At 37.5% G+C, this 15,995-nt stretch overlaps 1 protein-coding gene across 2 annotated transcripts; it reads left to right on the top strand.

Annotated features, from left to right (window-relative positions):
* Positions 1 to 204: 204 nt before the first annotated feature.
* Positions 205 to 15,239, top strand: pou2f3 (POU class 2 homeobox 3). Of its 2 annotated transcripts, XM_017697393.2 has the most exons (13): positions 205 to 337; positions 708 to 764; positions 5,867 to 5,901; positions 8,608 to 8,709; positions 8,844 to 8,949; positions 11,054 to 11,142; positions 12,039 to 12,215; positions 12,412 to 12,553; positions 12,660 to 12,793; positions 12,904 to 13,068; positions 13,422 to 13,464; positions 13,575 to 13,689; positions 14,283 to 15,239. In XM_017697393.2, the coding sequence occupies exons 2-13, from the start codon at positions 716 to 718 to the stop codon at positions 14,320 to 14,322; spliced, it is 1,197 nt and encodes a 398-aa protein (XP_017552882.1). In that variant the 5' UTR covers positions 205 to 337; positions 708 to 715; the 3' UTR covers positions 14,323 to 15,239. The 2 variants fall into 2 exon arrangements, with proteins under 2 accessions (XP_017552882.1, XP_017552889.1); XM_017697400.2 differs by lacking the exon at positions 205 to 337 and having other exon boundaries at positions 614 to 764.
* Positions 15,240 to 15,995: the final 756 nt, after the last annotated feature.

Raw genomic sequence — 15,995 nt, 5'->3', positions numbered from 1 at the left:
AAACAGTGGCACTGAGAAACGCACATATATTCATGTTGGATAAGTCACACATGCTGTAGAGCTTTTTTTTTTCGAAGTTTGCCATCTCCCCCTTTGTTGTTTTATGCAAAATGACTGAGTGTGGATAGGACGCACCGTAGGCCTTATGCAAATCACCTGTCTATCAGGTCATGTGGGATCGTGAAAAAGGTGAATACTCCACCACTAACCCACTTTGCCAAATGTTCAGAGTTTCTTCTTAGCATCTAAAACCCTTTTTTTTGGCTTCTCTTTATAAATACCTTCAGGAAGACACAGAAGATAAGAAAAAGGATTCTTTCACCGTCTCCTGACCACGGTGAGTGCTAAAACTCTTTGCTAGCGTCCAACAAGTTTGGAAGTGGCCACTTCCCCAGCGCCCTATTCTATTCTCTATGGCCAGAATCATATCACAGAGCTCAGTCACTTGTTGGCGCGGCATATTGACCGATTTAAATGTTTTTGACTAGAAGAGATTAGAGAGGAAAGCCTAAGCCCAGGGATCACCTCAGCCCTTATGAATATTACAACAAGCCCTTTACATAAAGGGAGACCATTTGAAAGTCGGAGCTATTAGAATAAACCTCAAGATCATTTTACTGACCGTGGGGCCCGTGCCATGAATTGGCCCCAGTGTCCGCATAAAGTTGTGATCCTGTAGGAAAATCAGCTGTATTTATCATTTACAGATATTAAGATGAGCACAGAAGCTGTGGAGCAGAGGGATCCTCCGCATGAACACATAGGTAAGCCATGGTCAGTCCAGCTGGGCTGTTTTTGATGCACTTGTTAACCCAACAGGTGTTTGAAGGAATTTAAAAGGAAAGATGGAGGACACGGATAAAGGGATCGGTCCATTTTTTCTAAAAGTCGGCGAGTTAAGGGGGAAAAGATAAGGTGAAAAGTATCACTGTAATAATTCTGCTATTCCTTTCTGTAGTGCTAACAGTATTTAGTAGAGTAGAAATAGTAGCAGAATTAGACAACAAAAGTAATCACATCAACTGTTGTTCAAACTTGTATAACTGGGTTGTGCATTTTATTAACAAAATCAGAAATGATCATTTGTTAAAAGGTTATTCTAAAAGTTATGAGTTTAATATAAACATACAAGCTAAAAACTTCTAAATAACTCACAAATTACGGCTTACATGATTTTTCCATAGCAGCAGGTATAAAGACGTATGACACCTTAAAAATAACAGTATATACAACCTCACCAACAAACGTGACACTTCAAATGAAGAGTTACTGTTTGGTTTGCAGTCAAACCTGGGGGCAGTTTTTCACTGGAGTTTAGGCTTAAATTCAACTATTACATTTACTCTATTTACTCTTAACTATCATCAATCACTGTAACTATAATGAGTCTGTATAGCCTCAAACGAGCGTTGGATAAAAAAAGGTGTTAATACAAAGCATTTGTTTCTGATGGAATATTTCCAGCAGCCTGCTTTATTTGGAACTCATTTTTTGTTGACTTTTGTTGTTGGACCTTTGCGTCTGGTGGAGACGGATTCACGAGAAAGCTGTGGCGTGCCGTTTGTCTGTCATCAGAGCCGTTTGTGGTTTTGACCAGTGACAGAGTGGAGCTCTTTGTCTTGGCCGTCATGGTCTCATTCTCAGACAAGTCTGTGCAAAACCTTTAATGACATTCTCAACTGTAACAAATACATTATACGGCACTGTCTTGACTTTTTTTCAATTTTATCTTTGTCACCAACTGTAAACTGTGATGTACAGAAGAATATGCCAGAGGTGCCATAATGTGTTTTCTTTTGTGCTGTATAGTATTAACACGACTTAAACCTGTTTACATAACTTAAATCCACTTGACAACAAAGCATATTTTTTCCTGGTTTAACTAGCGTTTTATAATGCTAATGGACTAATGAAATAACCCAATTAAATGAGTTTTCCACTTGTATTGAGACAAAAAAGCTCTTTCTATTTACTACCAGGAGTAAAGACTAATTTCACCACATTCTTCCACTCTCCAGCAAAAACAACGTAATGAACTTTTCTCTGACTGGTGGTAGACGCAAGAGATTCTTTCTCCTCATGACTTAAACAAGATGCTTGTGGCTCTAGGATGTGATGTTCATAACGCACATGGAATCTACCAGGATGTGTGGATGTATGGTGGGGGTTGGTGGGGTTGTTGTTTGCAGTGAAGCGTTCGTACCCTGAGGCAGCGCAGGATAGTAACTTCAGTACGGAACACATCGTCTGAAATGAGGAACTTGGATTCCGAGAGAGCACAATTTGGAAAATGAACGTTTTGTGTTGCAGTGCTTCCTGTAATGTTAAATAATTAGGTTCAGTTACAAATCCTACAGACAGGTGCGCATATCTGTACTATTCATAACAAGACGATATGCTTTTGCAGGCTAATAAACTTTTCTATTTCAGCAGTTATAGAACAATGTACCATAATAAAGGACACAGAAGAACTGCAAAGACATATACCTAAAAAAAGCATTAAATATTAGTGAAACTTCTCTATTATCAGCTATTTTGAACTGCTAAAGTCTGTATTTTAGTTTAAAATTCTTAACATAAAGTAAGGTTGCAGATCTGATTTTGTCAGTCTGCTTAAATTGAGAAATAATAGACAAAAAAAAGGAATTTAGTGCACATATCTGCACTGCTTCTGAAAAGACGAGAAATATTTTTGCAGGATCACAATCTAACAAACAAACAAACTCACAAATAACAAACAAACTTCAGTTGAAAAGTAACATCCTGTAACCCTTATTGTTTGAAACCAAAACTGTTTTAGGTTAGTCAGTAATTATCATCTAATGATAACTTTAAATTCAGTTTTTTTCATTAATCCTACTTAAAAAGCCAAATTAAACCTATTTATCAGATGTTTGGTTCTAAAAAGAATCATTAAGGTTAAAGTAGCAACTGATACGCTGTATCGCTACACCGTAACTTGAGTACATGCCTTATTCCATGTAATGTGAGAATACAGAGGAAAAGAAAACAGATATGTTTATATGTTTCTGACATATAAAGATGTTTAAAGCAGGGCTGCTCACAGTGTGGCCTGCAGGCCAAAGCTGGCCTGTATAGACATTTGATTTGTTACGTCAACCCCACCCACTCAACCAGTGACAGAACAATCATTTTTGTACTATGTGTAACTTTATTTTTATTATTTTTTCTTTTAAACCTTGTATTGTAGAAATATTTTAATAATGAAACACAGTTTACTTTGAAATGTGTACATTTTTTAAATTCAATTTTTCTATTGATTTCTATTTTGGCCACTGGCCTACCATCAGTATTGCACTACCACACTGCCGCCACCACACAACAGGAAATAAAAGCTTGTGCACCACTAGTCCAAAGTGTTCAAAACTCATTCAGACGTAATAGTACATTGGTGAGAATTATTAGATTTCTTAATAATGAATAATAATTTCTGTATTCAGCAGTAAACCTGCTGCTGTTTTTAATGCTAAAGCAGGATGTCCTTGGGCACTTTTGTCGATTTTCTAAATAGACAATAACAACAGCATACGCACATCATTTCTTCTTAGCTGTCTGCTGAAGGTATTAGAAACTGCTGCACTGAAAAAAAGCAACGCATTAAATTTAACTGATTTAAATATATGCATAATCTCCACATGAATATTACATATTACATCAACACAACTGCTGCCAAAAGGTAGTAAACAAACACAAAATGGTGTTGATGTACTGTAATTTATGTGTGAAAATGATGCACACATGAATAAATAAGATGCAGTGCACCTAGGCATTTTTCATGAATGTCATCCAGACCTTTTTTGAACACTTTTGTTATCTTTGTAATGTTGCAATGCTTAGTTAGGTGAACCCAAAGAAAAAAAAAGAGGTGTAAACTCCAAAAATAACTTAAAAATGAATATTAAATGTTGCCATTGTTTGTATAATAACCATCCTAAATGGATGTGCAAGAGGATTTGACAAAACCATCTGTATGAGTTTTATAGTTCTGAATTTGAACAACTACCATTTTAAACTCAGTTACTTATGTTACAATAAATATGTTTGCAGTTAAAACAAGTTTCTGGCAATGTTGTAAGACAATCGTTTAGTTGTCTGTATGTGTTGTTGTCTGTGTGTGCAAGAGCGTGAAAAAAAGAGAGAAAAAAAAGACCACAACAGAGAAGAACCAAGTAAGAGAGGCACCTGGGGGTTTGTAAACATTCAAATATGAGGGACTGCGAAAGGTTGCCGTGGATACCTGCGCATTTGCATGGGCGATTCATTTCCATACTGGAAGTTTGGCTGGGGGAGGAGGGCCGATTTCCATAGCGCGGGACGAGAGTGCACTGATGCGCTAACCACAGCCTCACACAGGCCCATTTGAATTTCAAATCAGGAGATATTACCTGGCGCTGGCGACCTTTGAACCCCTCTGAGCCAATGCACGGAGACGAATGGAATTTGCAGCCAAAAGCACAACTTCAGAAGTCCTGGAGAGACAGACATAAGCAAGAAATATATAAAAGGTCATTCCACAGAGAAAATACCTGCAGAAATTACAAGCAGGTGTATTATTTTCAATACAAATAAAAAAAATAATAATATAAAAATATGTGGAGCAAGAACCAGGTTCCAACTGATAGTTCTAAAAAAAACAGATCTAAATGAGATGTGAGTGAGAAGAACCTTTTTAAAATTTAAAGAATCTCCACATAACATAAAGCTTCCGTTGCAATTCAAGGTTTTTAAACCTCATTTCCAAACCAAGAAGCATTTCAGAAGCTTTTAATTTGAGCGATGCCATAGAAGAACGTTTTGGTTCCCTGAAAAAATGTCTAACATTGAGATTTTGAGAGTATACAGAACCTTATAAAGGCTTCACATAATATAAAGGTTCTTTATCAATTTTCTTGATTGAGAAATCTTAGAACGGTTACATTATGGATTTTGTGGAATTTCAAAAGGTTAAAAGGTTTTTTATTCTCATATCGTTTACAAAAATGGTTCTCTGAAGAAGCCTCAACGGAAACGTTCTTTAGGGAACCAAAATTGGTTAACCTATGGAAAGAACCCTTTGTGGCACAGAAGGACCACCTTTGATTTCCTAAAGAACCATGTTTGTCAAAGAGATTTGAGTGCGAGAACTTTTCAAATGCTTAAAGAACCTTCACTTTAGAGAACCACACTCTACAGCTTCTTCCTAGAACGTAAGGGTTCTCCTTATAACATATGCATTACATGGAGGTTTATTAAACTTAAAAAAAGGTTCTTCAGGGAACGTACAATGGTTTTAAGGTTCTCTAAAGAACCATGTTTGTCAAAGAGATCTGTGAGTGTAAAGAATCTTTTATAGGCTTAAAGAACCTTCTTATAATACAAAGTTTCTTCCTAGAATTCAAGGGTTCTTCCTAAAACCTTTACATTATGTACAGGTTCTTTACACTTTGAAAAAGGATCGTCACACTCATATATTTAATATACTCTCTAAATAGCCATCTAATGAAAGGTTCTTCAGGGAACCAAATGAGGTTCTTTTATGGCATCAGGCAAAGAACCCTTTCAGCACCTTTAATTTGGTGTTCTTTTAAGAGTGTACACCGATACGGAGCTATTCAGGCTTTATTTATGGTGATTAGCCCAATAAACTGCACTAAACTGCATTAATATTCAGATATAAGTCCTAAGACGTATTATTTAGTAATTCCTCCCATGTAAGTTACTTGGTAAAGATTATGATAAGTAATGTAGTTCTAAGTGGGAGTGGGGAATTAACACATGGGCCTACATACATATACTAAGTTTAAAGACTCAATCAATTTTCTGTAATTTGTGTCATTATTTAACAATATTTCCTTTTTTTCTACAGACATTGAACAAAATGGAATTGACTTCACAAGACAGGTAAATTCTGAGCAAAGCTTTTTCCTCTACTTCTCTCTCTATGCATTCTTAGGCACATTTGCTGAAGGCCACTTGAGCTGTTATGACACACAGTAGTCTAACTTGAAAACGTTATACACGTTAGGTTTTACTGTTTCTTTTAAAATGGTTCACGGCAGCTCCAATTAACGTGATCCGTCATAAAAAGTGTTGTCATCTGATCTCAAGCAGAAGACTGCAGTGTGTTCCATGTACAGGAACCAGCCTCAGGCTTCTGAAGCCATTTGCATATGCCGCAGCCCGAGGGGAGGGAAGGAATGTTTTTCAAAAGCTCCCTCTGGTTGAACAAGTCAAGCAGCCTTACTGGTCTTGGTGTGAACACACACATACAAAGAATATAAACTATAAAGTAGTTTAAAAAGGTATTTAGACCTCAACAATTTAGCCACTGGTATTCATTAATCACAAAATGTTGTTTAAGAGAAAATATGTTGAAGAGAAAATTATTAGCACAAGATCAAACTGAAGCTAGACTTTTTTGTGTGGCGAAAACCTGGAGAAGCCTGGAACAACATCCAGGCTGAATTAGCGTTCTGTAACGCTGAAAACATCAAAGTCTAGGGCTGCTTTTCTTGCAGTGGTGTCAATGAGATTGTGTTCATTGTGATGGGATCATAAGAATAATAATGACAGAAACATTGCAACATTACTTCTAGGCACAGTCCAGCCTAAACAAAGAACCTGGACTTAAACACTTATGAAGCCTGCATTCCCAATATTCATTGGAATGCTATTCAAGAGTTCAGGAGCTTCATAAGAAAGTAATCTTCCACCAAATTAGCTGTAAGTGATCCTAGAAACGTGCACCAAGCCTTTCTCAGCTGAGTGAAGCAGTCTGGATTCATGAATGGGCAAACAGAAATGATCCAAAAGGATCTTGGAAAAAAGTCTGGTTCCACTGACTTACATTAAAAGTAGAGTATGTTTTTTGCTTCTACTGTAAAAGTGATATGCTGGTGCTAGACCAATAAGAGCTTTAAATGTCAATCTAACTTACCTCCTACTTGCAAAATTAAACAGGAAACCAGGGTAAACATAATAAGACATGATAAAACATCATACGTAACATAATCAAATCATAAAGTCATTTTGGATAAAAAAACCTGCAGAAGCTGCAAACAAATAGACAAACGATAACAGTCGGAAGCACACCAGCCACCTTTTGAACTGTCAAAGGTTTCAATTCTTCTGGAACTGCTGTGTTGGAAGCTGAGATTTCGCATCATCGCATACCGGATTCAGTATCTTCAAATCAGAATGATTAGATTCTCTACTGTTGCATACAATAATGCTGATTAAATGTGCTTGAATATAAACTGAACAAAGGCTGAAATGAACAGCTGGAAATTACAGAGAGAGAGAGAGAGAGAGAGAGAGAGAGAGATAGAGAGAGAGAGAGAGAGAGAGAGAGAGATAGAGAGAGAGAGAGAGAGATAGAGAGAGAGAGATAGAGAGAGAGAGAGAGAGAGAGATAGAGAGAGAGAGAGAGAGAGAGAGAGAGATAGAGAGAGAGAGAGAGAGATATTCATTGTTTGCCTTTTTAGCATCACAACCCTTTTTTGGCATCAAACCTGCTGAGGTTTCAAAATTTTAAGACAAATTCTTAACAATGGTTGAATACTGTAAATAAAAACATTTAAAAAACATTTAACACATAACTTTCACTATGCTAACAGCTTGACTGTAAAAAAGCGATACAGTAAGTAAATATACATAAATCTTCCTTTTAAAGTGATGGTTCAGTCAAAAACATTCACAATTGCCCTACTCAGCCTAAATGTAGTCAATCAGCCAAGCCATGCTTGGTTTCTGAGGCTTTTTTTGTTTTGCACTGGAGCTACGACACTAATTCAGTTAATCAAATAATGAACGTGTATGCCTCCATTTAGCATTGTGCTAACTACATGCCTAAACCGTCACACACCACAATGAGTTCAGTAATCTCAAACAAACTTGCTTATGAGCTTCTGATACCATTTGACATACTGTTATTCATATAAATAGGCAAATGTATGTGACACAGTGGGGTCCAAAAGCGAAAATGCTGCTGCTTTGCATTTTTCACCCACATTTAACATGAAATTTCAGAATTTGTAGAATCAAATATCTATGATGGTTTTGACTCTTTGTCATATGTCAATGTCATAAATTTGCTTACATTCACATAGCGATCTTGACTGTGTCTTCATTTTAAGTTGTCATAATTATTCATGGTTTAATATTTTTCTAAATTCTAAAATATTTGTTGAAAATATCCAGGTTTAAATGAAAAATTTTGGACCCCCACTGTAGCTAAAAGCTGCAGCCATCTTGAAGCCTGGATTTTGTGTGGACTTTTATCCATTTTAATAGAAAACAGTATATCAAACTGTCATAGGCAAGTCTACTTAAGATTACTTAACAAAGCAAAACTGACCACGCATCCATTTAAGCTGGTGCTTCTCAAACCAGTCCTCAGCCTGTCCACATTTCTGCTCTAGATCAGCTTCCACAGCACCTGTATCAGGTATTCAATGCTCCTAATGGATTTGATATGCTGCTTTGGAAGCTAGAATTTTGAAGAAAAATATCCCCCAAAAAACATGGCATGTCTGGAAAGCCTGCAGGACTGCTTTGAGAACCATTGCTTTAATCAGAGCAGCTAACTGAATTTCTCCCATTTCACAGATAAAGACAGAGGACCTGAACGATTCTCCCCACTCCACCGCATCACATAAGGCATGTCACCTAACGCAGGGATCACCAGCACCGACAGGGCAGCTGCCTGGGGTACACCATTTTCATTTCTACTCCTTATCAAAGTCAACCAGATAATGTTGTTATTACTGGCTCTTCCAGTGGGCCTTTAGCAATGCAGTGGCCGTACGCCAACGTAGAAGCCTTTGTGTGCAATGTTATTGCAGGAGCTGCCATCACTACACCCCCTGCCCCAGCTGGTCCTCATGTCTGGCTCACATCTCACCCCCTCCTCCTCCTTTCTCCTCTCCCAGGCTCAGCCTGCGCATCAAGGTCAGTCAGTGTATGATGACAGTCTAGATATAAGCAGAAATGTTTGCAGGATTTTATTCAGTTATTTGTTTGTGGGTCATTGTACCAGTGTGGTGGCAAACAGGGTATAAATGTTGATATGCACAGCAAGTGGAAAAATTGTAGACTGTCATACTGAACAAGATCAGTAAAGTTGTAACAGCACTAACAAAATCACTAAAATCTGAGCTTCTCCAGTGTCACTTAATTTCAAAGTCACATTGTACATGGAAGTTTACTAATACTGCATTCATGTTATATTTTAATAATTGCTTCTGTAACCACACTGACAAAAATATCTTTGGACAAGACTTATTATCAAAACACAATTACATTTACATGTTTAAAATAATTCCAACAGACATGCATTTTAATGCACATTCACCATTTACACTGACAAGCATCAGTCATTGCTGTGCAGCTTTTCATTCACAACATGACTACAATTCACTAAAATAAAAATTCAAAACACAGAATGATCTTAGTGTCAGTTGATTAATCTATGAATAGAGCAAATGTTGCCCAGATATCCGTTTTCTTTATTTTATATTTCTTTACTTTGAGCTTAATTTTCATGGCTTTAATATTGTAGAACACCATTTGCCACTGCAAAGGTACAACAACCCTTTTAAGCTTAAAGGAGGTACACGTTAATATTGTTTAAGTGAAAAATACAGGATACTGAAGGAAAGCAGTTTTTCCTGGCTGACAGCCATACACTAGCTCTTTGTATCTAAACCAAAATTCTGACCTTAATCTCTTACAAACCTGGATTTTACCCACCTGACCTCCGAGTTATTTGTATTAAGGAAAAAGACAAAAAGTGGTGGCTAACACCAAATGAAAGTGAATAGCCACTGTTAGCACTGTGCAAATGCAGTTATACTAACTGATGACTACTGATTTTCATTTGTTGTTAGCCATGTTAGGTCAAGGTATTCCCTATAAGTTGCCTATAAGTAAATAACACTGAGTGCAGTAGAAAACCACTAGAGGCTGAAATATTATTATTTAACAACAGACTTTACTGCTATTCTATCTGACTTCTTTACAGCAATTAGGCTCTCTCGCAATTAACTGGTTGTTATTCAAGTTTCCAAAAGCCGGACTTCCACCAATTCGTTTATTACATCAAGATGTTAAGAAAGTAATTCTAGAGAAACTTACCAAGTCTGAATGGCTCACTGTGGTGATGAAAGGAACCAGATGTCTGAAGCAGGTAATAGCCTGAAAGCATCCTCAGAGAAAGTTATGATAGTTTTGAGATCAATTTGGCCTAAAACATTTTTTAATCTTTTCCTGATGGAGAGATGCACACAGGGCGTTGTAGGAAAAGCAGTCCATCGTTCACATTTACTACTATTTTATTCTATTCTATTCAACATTACATATAAGCTCATTCAATCAACATTACACATAAAAACTCATAAGACATCTGGGTTTGTTGGTTATTCTAGATAGTAAATAAAAGGGCTATATTTGCATCGAAGACATCACAACCTCTGGTTCCTATCACCACCACTGGAAAGAAACCTGAGATGGTAACTTTCTCTACAATGAACGATTTCACATCAAAACATTCTGATTTGGTTCACATCTCAACAACCGAATTATACAGAATTTTAAAAATGGAAAAAAGGAATTTCTCTTTAAAATACCATAGAATATCATATTAGGCTGTAGCTGGTCTCTAAGACACTGCCAAGTAATACCGTAGCACTGAAAAGGGCATGTTAATTGCAATGACAGATACTGCTACTGTGAGGGGTACAAAGCAGCAGGTCAGTGGTACCCTGGACTACATAGAGTGCCATGAAACTACAACAATTCTTTGTGTAGTTTTTGATTCTACATGATTATTTTCCCAGGACTAATACATCAGAAATCCTCAGAACTAAGACTAAAACATATAACTTCATGTCTAATACCTAATGTCACTGATGACCTATTAATTCTAAAATACCATGGACTTTACTGATTTCAGACAAAATTTCCTGCTCAAAAATTCTGCGCAAAAACACATGTAAATTAAAATGTCATAAAAAGGCGGCCTATTCATTCCTCCTTTCTCTCCACTGTCTCACAGCATTGTTGCAGCCAAATCTCCTGTCCTTGCCATCTCAAACCCAGTCAGGTCTCCTGCAGCATCAGCCAGGCCTGGCCCTCACTCCTCAGGTACGTTTTCTGAAGTTAAAGGAATACTCCAGCATTTTTCAGCCCCTATCAGCTGCATGGTTGGTAACACGGGAGCCAACAGGCAATTACTGAACTCGGTCACTAAGCATTTATACAAAACATGTTTATACAGATCACTTTAATTTTTTTTAAGTCAAGGAATTTGTAAAAAAGTTGGACAAAAAAACAGAAAATCTGTATAATGACTTTGTTGACGACGGCACTCTTTTTAAACAAGGAAGAATCTGTAACGATATGTTACCAGCATAGTGGCGTGGGTGGAGTTTACACTGCTTCCTGCCTGATCACACATAGATACCAGAAAATGTTTGGCAAAGCAAAAGTAACTGAAAGGGCTTTTTTGTGTTGTTGTGTTACATTTTCTATGGAAGCCCTTATCTGCCAGGAAGAGGAGAGAAATTTGCCTGTTTTTTCTCTTCTCTGCTTTGGGCAGGAGTGTGTCAAAACAGACTTTGTAGCTAAAAATAATTCCTTATTTTCTTCATATTTTGCCACGAATCTTAATTTTTTCTTTTCTCAAAACTTTGACTTGGTATGTCAAAATAATGAGTCTTTACTCCAGTGTACCAAGTCATTCTGAGAAATGTAGCCATTCTTTTGTGACACTAAGTCAATATTTTGACATACTGATTCCAGAAACAAGGAAGAAAAGAAAAAGACAAAAACAGCCAAATTGTCCCTCTACCTGGCAGGAATAGGCAAAGTTTTCTGTTCTTATCTTAGTATCTATAAATTATTTGGAATTACTGTGATGATACAATACAGAGACTCTGTATAAATAGGCTGAAAAAGGCTGGAATATTCTCTGAAAACAATGCTGTTACCTACACTACTTACCCCACAGATGTGTTAAACCTCTGCTTCTCTCTGCACAGGCAATGGGTCGAACAGGCTTGTCTGGGCCCTCTATTGATGGACATTTGGACATGTCCCACTTGCAGGTGCCTAAGCATGTGGGTCCCTCACAACAGGATGAGCCCAGTGATCTGGAGGAGCTGGAACAGTTCGCCAAGTCCTTCAAACAAAGGCGCATCAAGCTAGGCTTCACACAGGCAATAAGACTTACTAAAATGAACCTTTTAACACATAAAAAGCCCACTGGCCTTACAGTATGATATCTCATACAAAGAATACTGGTTTTAGGAAAATATACTACAAATGTACCCCCTGCTATGTTGTACAGAAGGCTTTGCATGAATGTCCACAGTTTGGTGACTTGTCTGAGATGGTGTTTGGTGGATCTTGCAGGGTGACGTGGGTTTGGCTATGGGGAAACTCTATGGTAATGACTTCAGTCAGACCACCATCTCCCGTTTTGAGGCGCTCAACCTCAGCTTCAAGAACATGTGCAAGCTCAAACCTTTGCTAGAGAAGTGGCTGAGTGATGCAGGTATTTACACCCAATATGGAGACGCAACCCAAAGTCATGAATGCCATGCTGATTATTCGGCACTACTTTTCCATGGAGAACGTTTGTGTTTTGTTGTTGTCCTCAGAAAACTCTCCCTCTGATTCGATGGCCAATCCTGCAAGCTTACCACCTCTTATGGAGGGATATGGGAGGAAGAGAAAAAAGAGGACAAGTATTGAGACTAATATTAAAATGACACTGGAGAAACGCTTCTTAGATGTGAGTATCTGATGCCCTGCAAGGGTAGCATTAACTGTTAGCTATAAGTAGGGTTGTGGCACCTTGTAGATGGTTTTAGCTGCCACAGTAACTCTGTCTACTCTCTGTAGAACCCCAAACCAAACTCAGAAGAGATCACCCTAATCTCAGAGCAGCTATCGATGGAGAAGGAAGTGGTGCGAGTATGGTTTTGCAACCGGCGACAGAAGGAGAAGAGGATCTACTGCCCAGTGTCCACCTCACCTATAAAACCACATAACTACAACGCCAGGCTGGTGAGTGCAAGGGATTTCAATAAAATGGAAAGCTGAATTTTTCCTTTCTTTTTGAAAGAAAAACGGAAACATGAAGGAAATAAAAAGAGACCATTCACTGCTCAGTCCATTCAGCATGTATGAGGTGCAAAAACCTCATGGTTGTGACTTCACATCAGTTTAACTCATCTGTTCATAGTGAATTTATAGTTAACATTAATCAATATTAACCAAGAGCAGCTCCATGACTGAAAGAAGTAGCTTTAGTTTGCTAATAGGGAAAGTACGATGTACTTTAAGTCTTTTAAAAGATAACCTAAGTAATTCTATTAAACGCGTAATCCTCAGCTAATAAAGGTGACTTGTTGTTTCAGCCTCCAACTACCAGACCGTTTAGTCCTCTTGCTTCAGGAGGAGGTAAGTCTGATTTGAATGTGGGATTTGTCTTTGAAATACTGAACACATATATCATCTACTGTATACGTAGTCGCTTGACTCTTGAGGTAATAGGTGGGTCTTTCTCACAGTGTCAAGCAGCTCCTCTCCCAACAGCCCAAGTCGTGGCTCATCCCCCAACACACTGTCTTCTTCCTCCAGCCCTCTGACATCACAGGGGGTCAACCAATCCTTCACCACTACGGGGTAAAGCCCACCTATTTGATTACACATTACATGGGCTCATACGTCTTAAATCAACAGTTTAACAAAGCTTTTTAAAAATCAAATTGGCAATGCAAGCAACACACTATTCCAGAGAAACTCGTCCCATCAGAGTTGCTCACGGTGGTGGCGACAGGAACCAGACATTTAAAACATTTAACGCCTCTAAAAGCTCCTTCACAGAAATATGTTAGATGAACTGGGTATGAATTTTTTTTTTTTTAATAATTTTTATAATTTTTTCAAGATCTTATTTTTTTTAAAACTATTCCTTGGCAGAGTGGTACATGAGGGAACAAAATATCCAGCAATAAATCTGAAAAGTACTTCTATTATTCTGACAATATTTATATGAATGATTACTGTTCGTGTTGATTAGTGTTGACTGTGCCTGGATGGATGCACAAAACAGCAGCCTGGTTAGATATGATGCATACCTGCTTTTGATATAGTGCCCCTCCACTAGAGGGCAGTCACACAGAACGCATAAAGGGGAAAAGAGTCACATATGGTCCTACAGTTTGAGTTAATGGTTAGAAAACAATACAATAACCTACCTACATTCTGTTTTCCAGATCCTGGTATCGCTGGAACACCACTGCATATCACCACTGAGTAAGCCAGGACGGATCTGGAAGGGGAAAAAATGAAAATGACAATGTTTACAGTTTGTTCGGTGGGTGAGCGTCCATGCAGAGAAATCACTGTTCTGATTGACAAACAACCTCCACACTGATGGAGCACTGAAGTACACATTTCCATTTTAAGAAGGAAAAGGTCCCGTCTTATAAGGTTATTTCAACAATCATAGTACATTTCAGCCAGCTGTCTCTACCCAGGTCAAACCCTGGTAAGCAAGAGACAAGTGGGTCAAACGAACATTTCAAGTGTATGTGGTGGTTTTCATGCCATCATTCTGAAATGCCTGGAGGAATCCTACTGTTTGAAGATGCTGTTTACATGACCACTCATAGCTGATCCCTACTGGGACGGTACAATATGAAGGTGTAAATATCTAGTTCAGATTAGACAACATGAACACATCCTGCCTGCCTGCAGTTAGCAATTTAATCAGAATTTAAATATGCAAATATTTCACTTATTGGACTTTTACATTAAAAATAGACGTATGCAGTTTCCACTGACAAGATTATGTAGCACTTGTCATCAACTGTTCATGTTTTTGAATCCAGACTTAAGTCTTAATGCATTTCTTCTTTTATAAATGTTTGTTTTTCTAAGTTAAACTTTTTACTGTCTGCATTTTTCGGAGAGGAAGAAAAATACATGGAAAAGTTTTGATTTCATTTCCCTTTTCCATACAACATGGTCCAAAGCATTTGAAGTTCTGTAATTTTCAAACTGTGCCTTTATGACTTGATTTCCTAATACCATTATTTTGTTTGTTTATTTGCTTGTGTTTGGTGAATTCTGTTTGTAATGGCAGTAACCACTGTTGTACATTTTAAGAGCTGGACAATATGCTTTGTTTCACTGTTTAACACTCATTAAACAGATTGATCACTTCTGTTTCTCCTTGTTGTAATATTTAATATTATGTAGTAGATTCTCAGAAGTTCACCTGCAGATGTCCATGCTTTCCTGCTCAAACACACCAGATGTAGCTTTAAAATGTTTAATCATTAGTTATTAACGTGACTAAAACTACAAATCTCCAGTTCATTCCTTTCGATTACATATTTAGCCTCCACTAGAGGGCAGTAACACATGCTGCAGTAAGGGTGACAATCTCATGGAGCCTAATGATTTGAATTTTCAAATGCTTGTCCGCTTTAAACTAGTGGTGTATCAACACACAAAATTCAAATCAATACAATATGATACTTTCTTCATATTAGGACTGCACCAACTAATCACTGTTATCGATGACAGATATCAGCTGTGTTCCCCATTTAAATCATTTGAGTGAAAGAGGGTCAACACAGATGAGACTACAGTAAAGGTTGATCTACAACTACTTAAGAAATGGGAGTACTTCAGTTTGATCTAGAAAGAGTTGTTGTCTGCTTTTCAGCACTGTTGACTGAAGGGATGAGCTAAATCCCTTCAAATTAGTAGCTAAATTATTTGTTATGCCAACACACAGATGTGCTTGTCCACATGGATATGAATGCTTATCTAATATTCTTCAAGGGCACATCTCTTAGAATCAAATACTGCCAGTTTGATTCTAAGAAATAAAGAGAGATTAGAAAATGGTCATGTAAAAATGAATTGTGACTGATTTTGTTAAACAAAACCAAAATTTTACTTTTCCCTTTATGAGA

This window comes from Pygocentrus nattereri, chromosome 23, assembly GCF_015220715.1.
Source record: "Pygocentrus nattereri isolate fPygNat1 chromosome 23, fPygNat1.pri, whole genome shotgun sequence".
Classification (NCBI taxonomy): domain Eukaryota; kingdom Metazoa; phylum Chordata; class Actinopteri; order Characiformes; family Serrasalmidae; genus Pygocentrus; species Pygocentrus nattereri.
This window is presented reverse-complemented; position numbering and strand designations above follow the sequence as displayed.